This window comes from Octodon degus, unplaced genomic scaffold (assembly GCF_000260255.1).
Source record: "Octodon degus isolate 3935 unplaced genomic scaffold, OctDeg1.0 scaffold00006, whole genome shotgun sequence".
Classification (NCBI taxonomy): domain Eukaryota; kingdom Metazoa; phylum Chordata; class Mammalia; order Rodentia; family Octodontidae; genus Octodon; species Octodon degus.
Window position 1 is genome coordinate 13,633,286 of NW_004524582.1, and position 20,508 is coordinate 13,653,793.

At 36.6% G+C, this 20,508-nt stretch overlaps 1 protein-coding gene across 4 annotated transcripts in view; it reads left to right on the forward strand.

The window, feature by feature from the left end:
* Positions 1 to 20,508, forward strand: part of Ppargc1a (PPARG coactivator 1 alpha) — a 109,807-nt gene that overhangs the window by 63,400 nt on the left and 25,899 nt on the right. For all 4 annotated transcript variants that reach the window (XM_023699330.1, XM_023699334.1, XM_004624532.2 and 1 more), the window contains exons 3-7: positions 7,334 to 7,528; positions 9,359 to 9,481; positions 10,333 to 10,537; positions 15,003 to 15,048; positions 15,160 to 15,233. In XM_023699330.1, coding sequence (XP_023555098.1) covers positions 7,334 to 7,528; positions 9,359 to 9,481; positions 10,333 to 10,537; positions 15,003 to 15,048; positions 15,160 to 15,233 — 643 coding nt within the window. The remainder of the gene's footprint in view (positions 1 to 7,333; positions 7,529 to 9,358; positions 9,482 to 10,332; positions 10,538 to 15,002; positions 15,049 to 15,159; positions 15,234 to 20,508) is intronic.

Below are 20,508 nucleotides of genomic sequence, written 5' to 3' on the forward strand. Positions count from 1 at the left end.
AAAAGAAAAATAAATTAGAGCAAGTAGATTAAATGCATCCAGACTGACTGACAAGTTCTCATTGGAAAGATGACATCTGGCAGCATGAGAGAATGAGGGGACTACACATGATCGTCTGGAAAAGACAGAGAATGCTTGGGCAGAAGTAGGGAGGACCCAGTGCAGGAAGATGCCAGGCATTTTTATATACCAATGAAAAAGTGAGAGAGGTCTGAAAAGATCTAAGCAGGTGCAATAGGAAGTGGCAGGGATGGACAATGTCCCAGTATAGGGCAGCCATGCTCTTCCAGTTAAACTGAGTAGTTGATTAACTCTCTAAAGTGTACAATTTGGTGAAACATTATGTGGGCTCCTTGGTCACTCTAAGGAGTTGGATTTTAACTCTTAGAGTCATAAGAATTCATGTGGGGGGAGGGTCAGAAAGGACCAAGACACAATTTAGGCTTATCAATTCATTTCACTTTCCATGTGGACAATGGAGTATGGAGTAAGGAGGCAAGAAGCAGTGGTGAAAACTGGGAAACCAGAAGCAGCCTGCAGGACGTACACTCTGGGATGAGCAGGACAGACAGGGCTGAGGTGTCCCCTTGGAGGACATGTAGCCAGCTAGCAGGTGTGTGGGTGGGGAAACCAGCATAATTCTTCTGACTTGTAATCTTGGGTTCTCTCCTCACTTGCAGGTCAATGGAATGTCTTGCTTGCTTTTCTCAGGTCTAGTAAATCTTTTCTTTTTAAGTGCACAACTGAACGACTTCCTCTTTCCTCCATGAACAACAGACAAATCATTTGTTTTTGTCCCCTGCTGAATAGCTCATTTTGCCTACAGAGACCAGGATTATTTAGGTCTTTCTGTTGAACTTCTACTTACACATTGGTTCATATTTCCTTTCTGGATAATGAATTTCACATATTCGGTGTATGTTTATTAACTCATGAATATGGGATGTAAGCTAATAAGTTAGCATGGAGTCTGAGTACAGATGCAGATAAAAACTTCTTGCCTACCTAAATAGGAGTCTGCTCATTCATGGGAGTTAAATAGATTCCCACAGGTCTAAATATATCTGTGTAGAAAATTCTTCAGTTTTGCTTGTATTTCCACTTGATTTTTATTTTATCAGTGCAGGAATTAGCCTCAGTTGTTGATCATTGCCTTCTTTAGTTATAGTGGATTACTGGATAGATTAAAGTGCTGATTATACAATTTTATATAGTCAGTTACATTGAGTTGAATGGTAGTTCTAATCTTAGTGAAAACTAAGTTTAATATATGCACATATTCTGCTTTAAATATATGTACTTGATATATAAACTTGCGGGTACTGGGGGGAGATGTGGATAGCTATAGATGCATGCATGATTCTTGAAATAATTTGCGTGCCCATGACAAGTTACCCTGATGGTGTTAAAATTCTTTAAAATTCTGATTCTTTAACTAGACCCTAAGCCCCAGTAACTTTATCATCCAACAGGACTTGTAGCAATAAGGAAACTCTCAGGGCATTTGCAAAAAATGAATAGATACAAAAGTATTTATAATGTGTGATGTAAAATAATCTTTATGATCACAATTACTTTCTACTACAAACATATGCTTGAAATTTCTTAAGTAATTTTAAATTTTTCTTTCAAGTGTTAATCCCTTAGTCAAAGTACCGTATTCTATATGCTGTACATGTGGATTAGTGATCAGTGTAGGGACTCCTCCTGTTGAATAGGGCAAGAGCTAGGAACCTTCCAGTATTGTCATGTTGGGACTCTCACCACCTTTAGGTCAGTGAGAAAGGAGGTAGACATAGTTGGTTGCCACACTTGTGTGTAAGAGATACAGGAACAACCATCATGGAGTACAGAGAGTATAAAGGGAGAGGGAAAGAAAATTGTTTAAAGGATGTATTCAAAGTATTTAACAGCCTCTTCTACAAAGGTTTAGACCACTCAGGGTGGACACATGCAATGAACAATCTGGACTTTGAGGTCTGTCCTGAATGTAATAGTTTAATGACCAAAAGCTAAAGCTCTCAAATTCAATTTTAATAGTTAATTCTGGGTTGTTAGCTTTTAATTTCATTTAAGGTAAAAACAACCTTAGTTTTTCTTTATTTTGATTTCTGCTTGTTCTGAATTGACAGTGCACCATTAGATGCAAATACATGCAAACATTTTTGTCAGTTGATACATGAAACATGGATGAGGTCCAGAGCTTGATGTATGGGGATCAGAAAAGGGATATCAATGATTGATCATCATTTTTATTTGAGTCCCTAAGTTTATCCTAAAAGTTGCTTCTTCCTTAGTTATTTGAACTCCTGGTGGGGCCCAGTGGAACGAATAATCCAAAATAGTGGATAATCCAAAAATGTCATTTATATTTGGCTTCAGAATATACTACCAGATGTTGCTCTAGCAGATTTCCCTTCCTAATTAGGCCTCACTTAAAGTAGAAGTTAATTTTATCTTCATTAGCTGTTTCCAAATCAGCAGGATGGGGCAAGAAGGAAGCCCAGGCCATGCTGGTTATTTGGGGGCGGGGAGCTGGCTTTAGCTAATAGTTGGGGGTAGATCGTGCTCAAAGAATGAAGTTCAAGTGTGGATGATCAAGATGATGGGCATACAACTAAAAATGTTCATGAGAACAGTCTTGAAGTGTTCTCAGGCTTTATCAACTCTTTCTTTAACCCTATTAATAATGAGCAGATAAATTCTGTAAGTAGACAAAAACATTGTGAAATTTTGTATAGAAAAAAAGAGGCCAACTGACCCCTCAAATAGATCAGTTTCTCAGTAAATATCTGAAAAATTGAAACTGATTAGTGAATGATAAGACGACCCCTCCGTTTCTTTCTTACTGATGACTTGAATAAGGAAGAAGCAAGAATTCTCCTGGCCTAATTCACATTAAGAGAGCTAGGATAATGAAGCTGTGATTAAATGACTATTAAACTATTTTTATCAAACAGAGATCAAGCAAGTGTGAGAATCGGGGGACACAGAGTGTAATTGCAATTCTACAAGATGCACAAAAAATTGCTATCATAAGCAGGGCATGGTCCTTCCATAATAGGCTGCATTTAGAAGTCTTTGGGATACCACATGCAGGCTTCACTCTGTGGTTCTCCCTCTGGGTGTCTGTTAGCATCCTGTTAGAAGCCCTCTTCTCCCTGATTTAGTGGATTTGTTCACCCTCCAGAGTGCACATTTGGGGGAGTTGACAGCACTGTCTTGTTCACTTCATTTAACCAGTCAGAAGATCATTTCGTCAACAAACCACAAAGAAGGAAAAGCTCAGAAACCATACACCTGGCCCAGAATTTTGATATCCAAGTAATCTTGGGAATGAGAAGGAGAAAAATCTACCTTCTTGTAGCTGTGTGTTTTGAATTATGTCTAAATTAATGCAGGTGACATAGGGACACATTTGACTCAAAGGGCAGTGACAAGCCTCCAAATGAATTGTTCAAAAGTATTTTTTTAAAGAAGTGGCATGGCTTAGGAGTTTGGGGATGTTGCCATAAATGCCTATCTATTATCTGTTCCTGGACATTTTTTATACCTGGAGTGAGGTTTTGGAGATGTGTCTACTTTCTTCCTGGACAGACCTTGGAAAGTGAAAATTTCCAGGCACATATAAGTCTATTTAGATCAGAAAAGCACATCAGAATCCCATCGTGCCGAGGAATCCAAAGTTGTTACCCCCACTGCACCACCGTAGGAAATGTTACTTGTAGGGAATCAGAGCAGCAGCTCCACCGTGTAAATACCTGCTGGCTGATCTTCTTTCACAGCATACAAGACGGAGCTTAGTTTGTGTAGATTCCTACACAGCTGGACCTTTCTCTAAGCCTTCCTTTTTTTTTTTTTTTTTTAAATTAGAGATGGGTGTAAGAAGTGTATTCTTGAAAAACAGCATTTTAGACACTTAAACACAGTATCTGACGGAGCCGGGGAGATGGCTCAGTAGAATAAGCGCTTCCCTGGCAAGCGTAAGGGCCTGAGTTTAATCCCTGGTTCTGCCAAAATAAATAACTAAATAAACAAACAAATAAATAAATAAATAAATGAAAACAGTATCTGAGCCCAGTGTTTGAAAGGTTATCTTGCAATGTCATTTCACCGATTAATAACATTTCCATATTCTGTCACTTGTGAATAGACATGTGTTCACAGACCAGTGTGCTTCGTCTGCACGACTTTGATTTATTTGCTCTGTAAATTGGGACTCAAGCAATAATGGAGAGTGACGTTAATTGTTTAAAAGAGTCCTCTTTGTCATATCCATTGCCTTCTCTGGGGCTTGTGATTGTAGAAATCCATATGAAACTAATTGAAATTGCTACAGTCAGGGGCAGTGTCCCTTAAACTTTATATACAGAAGTATTTTTTGAACTTTGACATAAGTGTCACCAAAAAAATCAGGTTTTCTTCCAAGACTGTCATGATAAAGAAGGCAAAATAGTTCAGATAAGAGTATATTTTTCTTCCATAATTCAAGAACTTTACTAAAATCAATGATCTTTTAGTATATTTCTCAGTTATTTACATAAACTGATGATAATAAGAATATTTAATCATTTTGTGTGGACACTAAATAATGACTATCGTTCTACTGAAACATGCTGGTTGAATACTATCTCTTTGTGCATACACATTCCAACACACACACACACACACACACACACACACACACAGAAACACAAAAACACACTCCATGTTAATTTCCTATCACACAAATATCCCTCTCCCATTGTGGTTCCAGTAGAAAGGATAATTAAAGTAGTTGGTAGTTTAATCAGATCTTGTAAATTAATTATGACATTATCAAGCTCCAGTGTTTCTGCCATTGTATTTGGTGTACATTCGCTCAGCCTTCTTAAAGAAGTTGGAGAAAACTAGTTAATTTAAGTATTCTTTGTCATTTTGACTTGATTGGAATTGTCTCGGTTTGTTTACATGAGGGATAGAGCTAAGGCGCTATTGTATTATGTGATTTAAAGTAAATAGCAGCTTGTACTATTGCAGGAAAGCCTGACACAAAATTTAAATCAGGGTAAGCAAAATTACTCATTTATTGGTAAGCATTCATAACTACTTTTCTTCAGATGTTTTTGAGCCTCAGTGAAAGAAGCTTTTTTTTTTTAAAAATGGAATATCTGAGAAAAATGTCCAATTTACTTAAAGTATGTATATGTGCTCATGTATAGATATTTGAGATATTTTGAATGATTATTTTATTGAAGAATATGGTGATATTTATTACAATACAAAATCTCATGATTTGGAGATGATTTTAAAAGTATATAAATTTCATTTCAATACAATTTTATCCAGAAGAATTTACAGTCAGGGGCAGTGTCCCTTAAACTTTATATATAGAAGTATTTTTTGAACTTTGACATAAGTGTCACCAAAAAATCAACTTTTCTTCCAAGACTGTCATGATAAAGAAGGCAAAATATTTCAGAATTGTTATTTTGACATGTAGGGGAACTCAAAGAGGGGGATGGCTGGAATTTTGGGGTACCGGATTATGACTCTGAGCAGAAAATAAGGGAAACTCCTTTCACATGTGTTATTAGGATTCCTTGGATAGGGTCCAGAAGAATTGGAGCTTGGAGGTATTCAATAGGCTTTTATTACTAAATTGTGCTGTTTAGAATTTAATGAATTGATCTATGTGTAAAAGTAAGTGTGTCGCTTGAAATGAAAATCTCCCGTTTCAGGTTGGGACTTTACTCTTTATTAGTGCCTACACCTTCATCGCGTTGTCACACCACAAGTGTCCCATCTAGTTGACTCAGGATCTCAGATCCCAGGCAGTAAAGAGATACATTATGAGCATATCAAACATGCTGGTGAGAGTCCAGCATCAGTCAGTACAAAAGGCCCTTCTCAGCCTCTTAAATCACAAAGGAAAAGGAGTCTATAGTTTTTTTCCTGCATAGAGATGGATCGGTAATGAGGGAAACAATTTTTGTGTGAAAATAGAAGGTATACGTGATAAAGCCCTGCCTAATTTCTCTAGTAATACAATTTGATTTTCTGATTAGCTGTCTTATTCTGTGATTCTTGTAATTTTGTCAGGTCAATTAACTGGAGTTCAGTGCTAGAAAGAAAGCAGTGTGGGCACCGCTGGCTTCATTAGATGTCAGCAGCTTAGGTGCATTTTTGTAATAGAATCAGTGTGGGATAATTTAGCCCATATTGTTAATGTCATAGCATACAGAACTTTAAAAACAGAATTTGGAAGCAGGTCAAATTGGGCAAACAATGTGACATACTGAAACAAGGAAAAGAAAGCAATCTGCCCACTATACATTGTTGGCAATAAATGCAGATCAATGAATTACTCCGCAAATAATCACTGCCTCTGTATCTATACTGGGAGCCAAACATTGGCACTGAATGTCCAGGGCATAGACCATAAGACTGCCCTACTAACAAGGCATCTAAGCTTTAGTTTGAGGGTCTTTCAGTGCTTTTGTAGAGTACTGAAAACAGAGTTTTTTTTTTAATAATAAATTGTTTACAGGTTCTTCCTTTCCACCAGAGGGTGCTGAGAGGGATAGTTTTGTTTTATTTCTTTTTGTAGCAGCAACCCTTAGCATGATGTTGGTGTGGAGAAATTTCCAGTTTCTAAATGAGTGTTAGTCAAACTAAAGGATTCAACATAAGTAGCACTTCTTCTGCAAAAGGTCCAAAGTCTAGGTTTTGGAGATGTGGCAGCTATTATAAAGTAGAGATATCCAACTGGAAGGTATGGAGATTTATGACTAAAGTTGGAAGAGATGTCAGGGAAAGAAATAAATGATTTTGGAGCATTTGATGATGAGATTATAATTGAATTCAAGTCAGTGTACTGGTTCTCTTAAGTTTCTAGTGGTGTTCCAATGCAAGGAACATTTTAGGATATGCTATGCAGAAGAGTTGATTCTTATATGTGAGGATTAAGTAGAAATTGGTTAAGATTCCTTCAAGCCTATTATTATTATTCTCTAAATCTTCTTTTAGTGAGGGGAAGAAGAAATAAGCATGTGGAAGATGATTGTGAAGAAGACAGAATCATTTACAGTAATATTAACCACTGACTTAATATTTTGCTAAATTTTAGACCTCAACAATGTGAGATTGGCACAGGGGAGTTATTTATTAATTATGTGACTCAGACCCAAAATGAGCTCAGAGTCTGAGGAAGCCCTGACATTGGGGCCTTTGCATAAGTATTCAAGATTTCACATACGACTTTCTCTTTAGATAGACACGTTCAGCCTTTGCTGATTAATAGTGTAAGCCTACTCTGAGACAACTCACTTCTTCTTTTTTTCTGTTTTTGCAGAAGATAGATGAAGAAAATGAGGCAAACTTGCTAGCAGTCCTCACAGAGACACTGGACAGCCTCCCTGTGGATGAAGACGGATTGCCCTCATTTGACGCACTGACAGATGGAGACGTGACCACTGACAACGAGGCCAGTCCTTCCTCCATGCCTGACGGCACCCCTCCACCTCAGGAGGCAGAAGAGCCGTCTCTAGTAAGAACCCTTCCTACTGTTTAGCAGGACTCGGAGTTGCCTCTGGCTACCCGCTGCATGGGTATGAAGTAGTAACAATAAGGTCTGGAGTTTTGATTTAGACTGATGCCAGAACTTTTCCCCAAGCACACTCACAGTTGCAAGCAAATCCTGTGACCCTCTGTATAGAACTGTTGCTAATAGAGGGCTAAGTAGTATCACTTCATTGTGAAGGCTGTCTTTGTTGTTTATATGGGGCTCTTTCATTTCTTAGTATTATTTCTGTTCAAGGTGAAAATTTATAAAATGTAGATACCTAGAAGGAAGAGACGAAAAATTCACCTCTGATTTCAAGAAACCTCTAATATGAAATGGTTGAAATCTCGTTTTTATTTAAGATAAATCATGAACATGAGGGTAAAATTTTGGTTATATGCAAAATTTTTAGTGATTGTACAGAATAAAATTTCATTGTAAGGAAATATTCTAATTTATTGAGCAATCCTTATGTTTAGATATGTAGGTTTTTTCCATTGTTTGTCATTATTCTGACTTGCATAATAATTGACATGCTTGCATTTTTATCTTATGAATACAATTGCATAAATAGAATTGTTGGATACAGGTGTGTACAAAATTTTAAGATTTTGGAACTATGGATCCATATTTCTTTGATGATTGAAAAATAATAGCATAATTGCAACCTAAGTTACTTAAATTTGTGGTAGGGAATGAAGAATGAACTTGTTGGCAACAAAGAGTGAAGTTTCTTTTGAACACAATGCTTGACCAGAATTTTATTAGTTCTAAGATACAGTTTATCTTCTCGTCTGTGGTAGCCATTTGTCATTCACCATAGATCTGATGTAAGAGCATGCTGTGTAAATTATGGAATGCTATCATCAGGACTTTAATAATGTGCTTTGACATGCCGTTTGAATGTTGTTTTTCTCATACTGCTAAGCTTTTATATGTTAAAAGAAAACCTACAGAGACATACAGAGACCTTAATTGTATTCTTTTGCATTTTTGAGATTTCTGGTTTTGTGAGAACATTTCAGAAATACTGGCCTTCTATTTATCCTCTTGTCGTTCTGCTTGTCAGTATCCCTTGCTTCAAAGCCTGATTTCTTCATGTCAATATCTCATTATTTTCATGTGCACCAATTTTTGAATTGGGAGTGGTCATTGGCTCAAAGTCTCCTGGCATGTAATGGCAGTGAGGTGTTGAGAGTCATTCAGACAGGTGAAGAAGCAGAGACCAAGAAATAATAGATGCTTTGCCCATGTTTAGGTTACAGGCTGAGTTATAGTTAAATGCTTTCTTTTATTCATGAAATCAGTAAAAGCCACTGGTTTTGTTTCCATATTGTTTGACATAGTAAATTTGTATAGTTGGTGGTGAAATGTAGCTCAGAGCATCATGGAATTTTTCTTTTATTGACACTTGATTTATTTTGGTTTCAGAAGGAGAAATGCATATCCATTCCTATTCTGAACTCCTCACTTAGCAAGGGAACAGTTTCTGATTCATGCATTGGTGATTTGCAAATCACCTTAGGAATGATTGATTCATTTTCTCTAAAACAAATTTTAAAATATTAAGAGTGACAATGCCAAGTTACAATGTAGGAAAAGTAGATGCTTTCGTAGTTGGCCGTGTAATATTAAACTTACTGTTATCATTTTAGAAAATATTTCCTTCAGCACTATTGTAGTAAGGTGTGATATAATTAAAGAGTGATAGAACTTGTTTTTATTATTATAATTAATTAATTTAAGTTTAAAATGTCAGCGACATGTTCGAAGGCATAATGTGTCTTGTTTTCTCCTTCCCTGATGTGTTTCTAGCTTAAGAAGCTCTTACTGGCACCGGCAAACACTCAGCTGAGTTATAATGAATGCAGTGGTCTCAGTACCCAGAACCATGCAAACCACAATCACAGGATCAGAACAAACCCTGCAGTTGTTAAGGTATAAACGTCAACATTTCAACATGGGCATTTGCTTGAATCTACAAAGCAGATGAAAGTTACCTATATGTATTAATTCAGCTGAGATGCCACAGCTACCTCTTACTGGTGGTATGGGTGGTGGTGAGATGGGTTTCCAAAAGCAACACTTGCACATCTTGAAAAGTAGGCAGAGTTCATGTATATGTGATTCTTGGGCAATTGTGATAGAAATGTTACCGGGTGCAGTTCTTTGTCCATTTGATTAATATGTGCAGTAATGTGGGTTACAATAGAATGGGCTGATAGCCTGGTCTTATCTGTGAATGACTTTAAGATTCAGGATGGCTGTTTTGCCAGCTGTCTAACCTAAGAAAGATTGCTTTGGAATCACTGCAAAAGATCTGTCTCTGCCATTAATTGGATAGAATGCTGGCAATGACATAATTCGGTTAGCAGGCTGTATTAAACAATGTTTGTCTTGCCATTCACTGTGAGTGAAAACGGAGCGTTAAGGGGTACTTAAGAGAGTTGTGAATACTGGGCTTCGGCAATCAGCGGTAAATTAAGGTTTAAACCAGCTTATTTTTTTTTTATTCACAGTAAAGGCGCTGTAGGGTCTTGTTAGTTACATGTTGCTGAGTAGGAACATTGAAATGTAGGAGAAATGAAATAAAAAGCTGCATAAATGTCATTTAGGAATTTTAAATGTAATTTTCTTTTCTTGTTCTTCAAACAATTATTCACAGCTCATAGATCTAGTACACTTAGCCTGAACACTTCACTGAAAATCTCATCTCTTCAAAAAACCTATATCCATTCTGATAAGGTTCAGTTCACTAATTTTAGCTTTCTTTATGCCTTGTTTTTAAGACCGAGAATTCATGGAGCAATAAAGCAAAGAGCATTTGTCAACAGCAAAAGCCACAAAGACGTCCCTGCTCAGAGCTTCTCAAGTATCTGACCACAAATGATGACCCTCCTCACACCAAACCCACAGAGAACAGGAACAGCAGCAGAGACAAATGCACCTCCAAAAAAAAGTCCCCCACACAATCGCAGTTGCAACATGTACAAGGTGAGGTGGGGAGCAGAATTCTGCCAGTGAGGTACAAAGCACACAGTCCAGCCCAGCATTTCTCCCCGTGGAAGGAGAGTCCAGCAGCTTTATCACGAAGGAGGAGAATTCTGCTTGGTCATGACCACAGGCAGACACCTCAGATGTTATCTGGTCATAGGGTAGATGGGGGTAGGGAGGGATTTCAACATCCTTGAGGTTTACAAGACCCTGAAACTACTGAGATCATTGAAGTTATGGGCAAGTTGGGCCAGTCAATTCCTTAAAGAGCTTTTATTTATTTATTTTTTTCCTTCCAGTAATAAAAAAAAAACAAAAAACGCGGCACCGTAGTTTTTTCTCTGTTCCTTAATAAGTAGTAAATGCCATTTACACAGCCCCTCCTGACTTCTAAGAGTCCCCACCTCACCAAAATCATACTTTCGTCTCTTGAACTTTTTTTATGAGCACATGTATGCTCAGTTCTTAAGTTTTGTACAGAAGGGTTTGAAAATTCCTGAATATTTTGCTCTTTCTATTATAAATATTACCTAGATCTAGTGAAACATCTGGGTTTCACTGGTTATTTTTATTACTCCCATAGATTGCTAAAAGGCTGATGCTTCTGAGGCAGATTGGGGAGATTTGGAGGAAATCCCTCTTGACAAAATCATACTTTTGTTTCTTGCTTTTTTCTTTCTTTCTTTCTTTTTTTTTTTTTTTTTTTGGCTCTTCTCCCTCAAAATGTTGTAGACTAGGGGGTCCAAAGAGTGCTATTGAAAGTAACTGTTGCTTTAAAATATGCCAGCTTCCACTTTCTACCTGTGATATGGTGGAAGAAGGTATGTACTGAAATAGCAATTATAAACATCCACTGTTTTCCCTTTTGTTTCTCCAACTGCTCCTTCTAGGTGCAGAGCGGTAGCCCCCGACCCCTCTTTTGAACCATGATTATTTATACAGGTATGCTGTTGTTGCTGCTGCTTTTAATGAGTATTTCCTTTCTCAGGGTTTGCAAACTTGTCCCTCATCAGTCTGTTACCATTTGCATAGGACTTGGGGAACTTTCCTCTGATAGTCTAAATTGGCCCTCAATTAGAGTTTCCCTGGTACATGTGTCCAGGTCACAGTCAAGTTAGGGGAACTGCAGTGAGCAAAATGGGCCAAGTTGTCTCTGCCCATAGTAGGTCCTGAATGAATCCTCTGGCACAGCTTTTGGGAGTCAGGGTGCCCTTCTGCTGAGGGAAGCATGGTATTGAAGTCTTTGGGGAAAGAGCAGCTTTCTGAACGTACTCTAGGAATCACTAGACTTTTCTTCACCTTCCCCGGAGGCCTTGTATTCATTTTCTGGAGGTGAATTTAAAGTCCTGAGATGCAGAATACAGTGGTCAGGGGAACTAGCCCAACACCACATGGTCTAGTGCTCTATACTTTTGGGAGATGTGAGCAGTCCTTTTTGGATTTTGAGGTTTTCTAAAATTCTACTTATCACTAAATATTACCGTAAACTTATAAATCATGACAGTGAAAAACTAAATAGGCCCCTCGAGGATATATTCTCTAAGAAAGAACAGCTATGTGTGCATTTTTTAAAAAAAGATTTATATCAATGGTAAGACATAAAAAATTTACCCCAGAAGACAGCTTGTTGATTACAGAACCTCACAACTCTCCCGCTGGCCAAAAGTGCCCTGAAGCCATTCGAGGAACAAAAAATTACAGAAAAAAAAAAAAAAAAAAAAAACTTCTTTAGTTATTAATTACAAAAAAAGAAAAAAGCAAGGAAACATGGCAGGCTATCAACAACCAGAAAGTGCTCATCTACAGATGTGTGAGTTATTTCTCAAAATCAAAAAGTAGGAAGTGAGCAAACAGAGATGATAAGGACTACAGTGACACTCTGAAGTTTTCTCTCTTAGTGAGCTGTAATTTGTTCTCATTGAAAATCATGTGCGCTTTCTGTAACGTTGTGGGTTCACGTGCTTTTCAGTTCTTTAGGATATTTTCGGTGTACGTTGGTATCACATCTATTTATTCATTCATTTCTTCATATCTAAAGTTAACATGATCAGGTAAAAGACAGGAATTTATGTCCTCAAGGATTCCTGCAATCTCCGGAGAGCCATTCCTTGGAGCTGTGTTCATTGAACTCCCAGTGACACAAGTCCCTGTTCTTCCAGGGAAAGCGTGTGTGAGCCTGGGATTATTCAGGAGTTAGATTCTAAGTGTGATTTTGGGCTGCATCTCATCCTGTTTGCCATTAAATATGAATGCTGCTGATTCTTCTCTCATCTGTCACTCTTGGCCTTAGTTAGACCCAACTTTCAGGATTTGGGGTCCTTCTTTCAGCCTTTCTGAGCAATTGCCCTATGTGTTGAGAACTAGATTTTTAAATTTTCTTTCTTTCTTTCTTTCTTTCTTTCTTTCTTTCTTTCTTTCTATTAGGGAAGGGTGTACAGGGTGTTCAAGGTCTCACTACTAGATCAGACTCATAGTGATCCACCTGTTTAGAGCCTCCTAAGAGTTGGGATTACAGGCACGTGCCACCACGCCCAGTCTCAATTGCTGTCTCAGCTCACCCTGGGGGCAGGGCAGCACAGCACGCCTGCTTGCAAATGCTTTAATCCACTGAGCTATTTGCCCAGCTTGCTTGCTTGCTTGCTTTCTGGCGCTTGCTCTCCTCTCCTCTCCTCTCCTCTCCTCTCCTCTCCCTCCCTTCCTTCCTTCTTTCATTTCTCAGTTCTGTGGATTGAATCCAAGGCCCTTGCATTGAGACACATCCCCAGTACTTTTCATTTTATTTTGTCTTAAATTTTGAGCCTCGCTTTCAAAACTTGCTAAATTGCCCAGGCTGGGCTTCAATTTGTAATCCTGCTTCAGCCTCCTAGAGTGCTTAAATTATAGGCATAAACCACCACGCCTCATTATTCAGCTTTTAATTTTCAGTGTACGTTTATTGTGTGATATAGCACTTAGTTCCATATCTGGTTATATTTCCTATTGAACCTTTATGAATTATACTAATTATTAGTTGAGCACTGTAAAAGTGGGTAAATTTCCTTCATAAATGCATTCTTTTAAAAAGGCTCATTAAATTAAACATACTCAAAAATTAATGTAAAATCAGCTCATTTATCTGTATATATGTAAAAGCCAATTAATCAGTTTACATAATTTGTAGGAAACAGAGTGAGCTTTGTATTTCTGGATGCACGTTGGACAGATGATATACCATTCAATTGTTTAAAAACTAAATTTAAACCTACAGAAGAAATATGTAAATAGTATTTATCCAAGGAAAGTACCTAATTTCAGACTAATTTGGACATAAATAGTATTTTCATATTTCAGGCGACCTTAATTACTGAGCATGATTAATTTACTTTAAAGTTGGTTTACTACAACTGCTTTTGAGAATTGGAGAAAGGAAGCACTACTTGGCCCGCACTCTAAGTAACAAGCTTTATGGCCCTGCAAACATTGCATGGCATCTTTACATCTCAGTTCTTTGTCCATAAAAATTAGAGTTTATTTTAAAGACCCCTTGGGTTTCAATTCTATAATTTTTGTGACATAAAGAATTATTATCTTTTGATCTTCTGAAAGTGGTTATTTAGTGAGAAAAAGTTGACATAACCTTACACACATAGCTCTCCATAGAAAAGCACATCCTGGATCCATACGTTATGTGGATGGATGCCTTAAATATGCTTCTCATCACTTATTCCCCACTTATGGTTCAGTCTTGCACTTACAAAATTGACAATAAGGAATTGAAATACTGGAGTGAGAAGATTCTGGTTCTCCCTTCATTATTGGAATATGGCTCCTGTAGGAAGTGAGACTTCAGAAAAGCTGAGAGGAAATAGCTCTTTCGATAAAGGCATAGATCTCTCAACTGATAACCTTAGTATTGTATTGTAGTTATCTAGGAAATTTAGCAACCTGAACTCCATTGGAACCATCTGGGTCGATGCCCACCATTGGGCACAGTCTCTCCATTAATTTTCAGTGAATATAGTGGTTATAGGGTTATAGCTTGAGCTTTGGCCTCACAGAAATAAGCTATTCTCGAGGCTAGATATAAAATTATACATTTGAGAAGTAAAATCAACTGAATATTCATAACGTTCTGTTGCCTTGTAGTTACTCAGCTGTTTTCTTGTCTAAACAAACCGTGTACTGTATTCCAAATTAAAACAGAAAACATTACTTTTCTCTGATGGTACCATGCAAATTTTGTATCCTTAACAGGATGGTACATTTTGGGGAAAATTCTGTTTTTGTATGCATTTTCGAATAATAGTTTACTGACACAAATGTTGTTTGGAATTTCTTTTAGCATAATGGACTATTATCTGACTTTGATCCAGCATTCAGAGACTTCCTTAGTTTAGTCTTCCAGTTTCCTGATCCTGTTTCCAACTTGACTATAGTAGAAAGACCACTCAATATTTCATAATTAGTTTCTTTTTTTTCCCTTTAGCCAAACCAACAACTTTAACTCTTCCTCTGACCCCAGAGTCACCAAAGTAAGTATTAAGAAATGCAACCATTTTCAGGAAGGGAAGGGGGGGTTCTAGTACATTTGGCTACAGCAACTCCATTTCAGTTTGTTTTTATAAATGTGTCATATCTTCCAGTGACCCTAAGGGTTCCCCATTTGAGAACAAGACTATTGAACGAACCTTAAGTGTGGAGCTCTCTGGAACTGCGGGTAAGTCTTATATGTCACTTAGAACTTTGGTGTGTGTGTGTGTGTGTGTGTGTGTGTGTGTGTGTGTGTGTATTTTAAGATAACAGAATGTTTTTGATCAATGGAATAAAGAGAACAAATGACATTAGTCAAGAAGTTAAGTGTAAATATTTTCAGTTGCTGATTTAAAAAGTACTGGATTAAAAGTATTTTTTAAAAAGATGACATTTATTGTGTGTCAGAGCTGGGCTAGACCTACTGTTGTATGTTTTTGTTTGGGTCCCCAAAGAACCCTATTCTGGGTTAAAACACCAAAATTTGTAAAGCAGAAAATGAACACTTTTATCTCCCACTCAATAAATGTACCAAGTTTATAAACAGTTTCAGTTAATTTCACAGCAACTGCACATGTTGGGTTTTTTCTTTTTTCTTTTTTTCATTTTTTAAATGAGGAAATAAAGTTTTGAATTATTAAGTAACTTGTACAAGATCATTAAGCTGGAAAGCAAGGAACAAATGTTGAAATTCAGGCTTACTAATTATCAATACTTCACTTGGAATATTTCCTTACTCTTTGTTACACTTCATAGCATAGCATATATATGTTATTACTTTTATAACTTTCCAGAAAAGGTGAAAACTGAAAATCAGTCTGTTCATCAAAGCAAAATGCATTTATATGTTTGTGAACAAGAGTAATTCCCTCTTCAGTTGGGGCTTTTGAGCTCCTTTAGACAATCTTTCCTTCAAATTAGAAAGAAGATTTAAAAAGTTGTACTAATTGTTGTGTTCTTAGGGCAACTTCAGAGTTGGTTGTAAATAGTACTTTTGAACTAAGTGTTTTAAGTGTAGTACCTTTTCCCCAGAAGAAAATTGATCTCAAGATGTCTAAACAAGAAATTCCTTGGCCCTCTCCATTCCTGATAAAAATAATTGAACAGTAAGTTAGACAAAGATGCTTTCAACCAGAATTTTGGTGCCGCTGTGCACCATGGTTCTTGCCACTGAGTTTAATTTCACACTTTGAGTTTGCTAAATTAGCTTCTTATGAAGGGTCTACTGCATGATCGCATGATTTGGTCCAGCAGAAGAGTAGTTCATTTCAAAGTGTATAAACAGTATGTGTATGCAGAATTTCTCTCACACATGTTTGCACATATAAATATCTTTATTTACACACACACACACAGACACATATATATTCACTTTTAAGTGTATGCATGACAGTTTCTTCCATAAATTATAACTTACATATGAGTAGAAACTTTGCATGAATGTACTATATGTAATAAGGTCCTTCTTACTTAACAAGGAAGGATTAGTGATTAGTGGACTTAAAAACCTGCTTCAAGCATATACAATTTAATATTTTTCTTTTGCTTAAAACATAAATATACACTCAAATACCACAGTTCTGGTAGGAGACAATCTTTTCCCTTCATCTTAAGTGCTGTCTCTGGGAATTCCTTCATCTTTTTTTGTACTAATCATGCTAATAATATATACTAGATGGCATTACTTCTTGTTCTTTGAAGGAAGAGAATTAAATATTTTTATGTGGCAGTGAGTGCAAAGTGTATCTACATTTATGTTAATTTTCTCCAATGTTTTGCAGTTTCAATTCCACAAAGAATGTGGCTGTTTCTTTTAGCAACTTATCTTTAATGTATTGTTTATTAAAAATTTCATAGTCATGTTTCATTAATTTGCATAGTATTTTACCATCTTATATAACATCAGTCACAGTGGCAGTGAACATTAATTTGTTTGGGAAAATTATACCAATAGAGCCTATTGATAATGATTGAGCTGAAAGTGTCTGGTAGCAGAATGTTCAAAATACCCTGGGCTTGAGCTCATACTCAGAGAGTGAGAGGAAACTTCCATTGTAGGTACCAATGCCTACAAGTTTTCTATTCAGGAACACTTTTGATTATTTTCTGATTATAAATATTATAAGTTTACTACAAAAATGTCAAAATATAAACTAGTTGAAAAGTTATTCCTAGTCATAAGATATAAAGATATCCATAGCATTTTTTCATCTATAGTTTCAAATATCTATGGTTATTCTGTGAATACGTGTATAATTTTGTACCCCAAATTTTCAACCAACATTTTAACAGAGAATGTTATACCACCTCAGGCTCTTTATTAGCTTTTAGAATACTGTGAACTAGTAGTCTGACCAGGCTTGGCAACATTCATTTAATCCCACTCCAACTGGGATACGGCTAGATTGTTTTATGTTTCATTTTAAATTAGCACTACAGTGGAAATCTTTCTTCATATATTATCTTATTTTTTTCAAAATAGATTCCTAATTGTTGTTGATGCCAAAAGCAAAAGTATAAACATCCAGGTATATATGTTGAGATATTATTGCTCTCCAAAAATGAGTTTGTTTATAGTCCTGTTGGCACTAAATATCCATCTTTCATCTATGTATCTTTTTTGATAACATGGGTACCTCCATTGTAAAAGTGCTTTTGTAATTGATAGATATGTACATGTTACTTAATTTGTAGTTTTCTGCTGATTTGATTATGAGATTATAAACACTTTTATTTTCTTCTTGACAAAAGTTTGAGAGATTTCTTTTGATTGGCACTTATTTATTTATTTATTATCTATCTATTTTACTTATTTTGTTGTTGCTTGGGAAAAAAGCCCATGTTCTAGCATATGCTGAGCCAGGGCTCTGTCGTTGAGGTACATCCTCAATGACAATACTGGCCATACTTTATGTCTTGCATTGTGTACAGAAAGTGTTAGACAAAGAGATTTATCTGTAGATCAGGAAACATTGTACTTGGTCATAGTTGGTGCTAAATAAATATTTTCATATTTAAGACATCTACTTGCAATCTATTGGAAAAGAATACATTAATAAGTAGCATGAAAAGAAAAAAAATACTGTATGTGCTGTTTTACCACCCAAAAAGATGGGCATAGAAAAAGGGTTTTGGTTTATTGAGAAAGATAATAATAACTATGGCAGTTTAAGCTGGAGAAGCAAAATGCATCACATGTAAAAGAGCCTTGGACTACAGGAAAACAAACAGAGGAAAAGCAACTAGGAGGACTCTGAAGATATCTAGAAGGTGAAGTTTGAGACTTGCTTTGAGGATAGTAAAGGGAGGAGGAGAGAATAGAAGATGATTTTTGATGGACATTCGGTATGCACTGGATGCAGTGCATGACATCTATGGTCTGCCTTTGCTCTAAGAATCTTTAGTAACATGTATTGTTTGATGAAAGGTGTGACAATCAGTGACTGTACCTCAAGAGAATCATGACAGGAGGAAAGGAATTCTCAGAAAGAAGATAGTAATATGGCCACAATGTTAAAGACTGGGAAAAACAGACTGAAAGAACCATGACAGTGATGCCATTATCCAAATGAATTGCATAGGTGGTTCCTGGAAAGGAGATTTAGGAAATTGGACTTTTGATAGGGAACTCTGCTTTGGGAAGTCTTAAGAGGGAGATATACCTGCTTTTGATGCATACGAGTGGAAATCAGAGGAGGTGTTTATGTAGGAAGAGAAACACAAATTCAGGAACCAAAAAGGGACTCAGATGACCATGACCTTGGGATGGATAATTAAATGAGTAGGGACTGCACACTACATCCTCCTTACTCTTTGGGCTGCTAAGTCTCTTTCTGTATCTTTGCCTTTTTCTTAGCCTTAGTGTCCTGAGTTCTAAGGTCCTATTTATAACTAACGAATGAAATTACTGTGTAACTTAAAGGAATAAAATGTAAGTTGATGTATAATATTGCCAGTAATCAACAATTTTTACATAAAAAATGGCAAATTCATGTGATTCATGTTGACTTAAAATACTTTATAAACAACAAAGCTTATAAAGTATATTACCAAGTTCAAAATATGTGTCTATCCTTATCTAGCACATGGCTTTGAAGAATTTACTCAATTTCTATAAGACTTGGGGTTATTATAATTATGTTATTTGCATTTCCCTAGGTCACTTTGACAACTAAATGAGATAAAGCTTGATTGCCTACATACTGTAGAAGTGTGCGAGAAATGTCGGCTATCTAATAATTGATCCTCACTTAACTTTGTCTACTGAGGCCATTGTATCTTGCTTCACAGCTTTTTGCTTTTGACTGTCTTTATCAATTTCCTAATATTGATTTTGCTTCTGTGTTCTCTGGTATTCTCATCTATGATGTTATTTATTATGTTTTGGTGGCAACCTGCCTATAAATCTGCAAAAATTGAGAGACTATGAGACTGCAATCCTCCTTTTGTTGTAGGCATAGAGTTTAGCAGATCAAAGCATAAAAAATGAAGTCTTTCTTAGTCTCTCAAGAACCACTTTCTTTACTGCACATTTTGGTGATTACTCATCCCATAACCGGCACTTTCCCTATATTATTTTTAATACTTCATGGCTATTTTGCTTTTGGGGAAAAAGTTTTACATGAACCCCAGCTCTGTGGTAGACTCTGAGTTCAATGTACCTCTGTCTGACTAGAGAGCATGTCTGTTTCCTAAAGCCTGAATTTAAAGATAGTAGTTGACATCTGTTATGTTAAATAGGTTTCATTTCACTTGCCAAGTGTCATTGATTGGTATTGGCTGCCAGGAGCATTGTACTGAGACAGATTCCAAGGCCAAGTCTATACTCAGTGGGAATGTCATGATCAATTAGTGATGTCTGCCATAGGTGCAGCAGGGGGTAGAGAGAGTGGAAACAGCCTTCATACTGTTGAAGTTGATGTGTTGATGCTTGTTCTACAGTGCACACTTAATCTGTTTGTTTGAGACTGAGGGAGGAAGAGGAGCCCAGGGCTCCTGAAATCTCCTTTTTCTTTTCTCTCACAAATTTTAGTGAAATTTTCCAAACATTTAAGAGGAAATGTAAAGAGTCAACAAAATTATAAGACCTCCAGGATAACGTCTCTGCCCCATCTGCAGTGTCTTTAGAAGACAGGAGGGATGAGATAGGAATTTTGCTTTATTAGGTATTGCCAGCTGGTCTGACTTCTTTGTGATTGTCCTAAACTAGCTCGTTTTGGCTGATAAAAAAAAATTCTTCTCTCTTACAGGTGTAAAAACTAATTTGATTTCAAAATAGCTGTTAGTAAACCAAGACGAGAGAAAAGAGAATGTTCTTTTTGGCAGAAGGCATTCAAATCTATTGCATATGGAGATTTTTTCAGAATGCTACTGTTTTTCTATTTGTTATTGTTTTTTTCTGAAATAAAAATGGCAAAGTAATGTAAGCTCAACAAGGTGATGGTTTTAACCTCATAAACTAT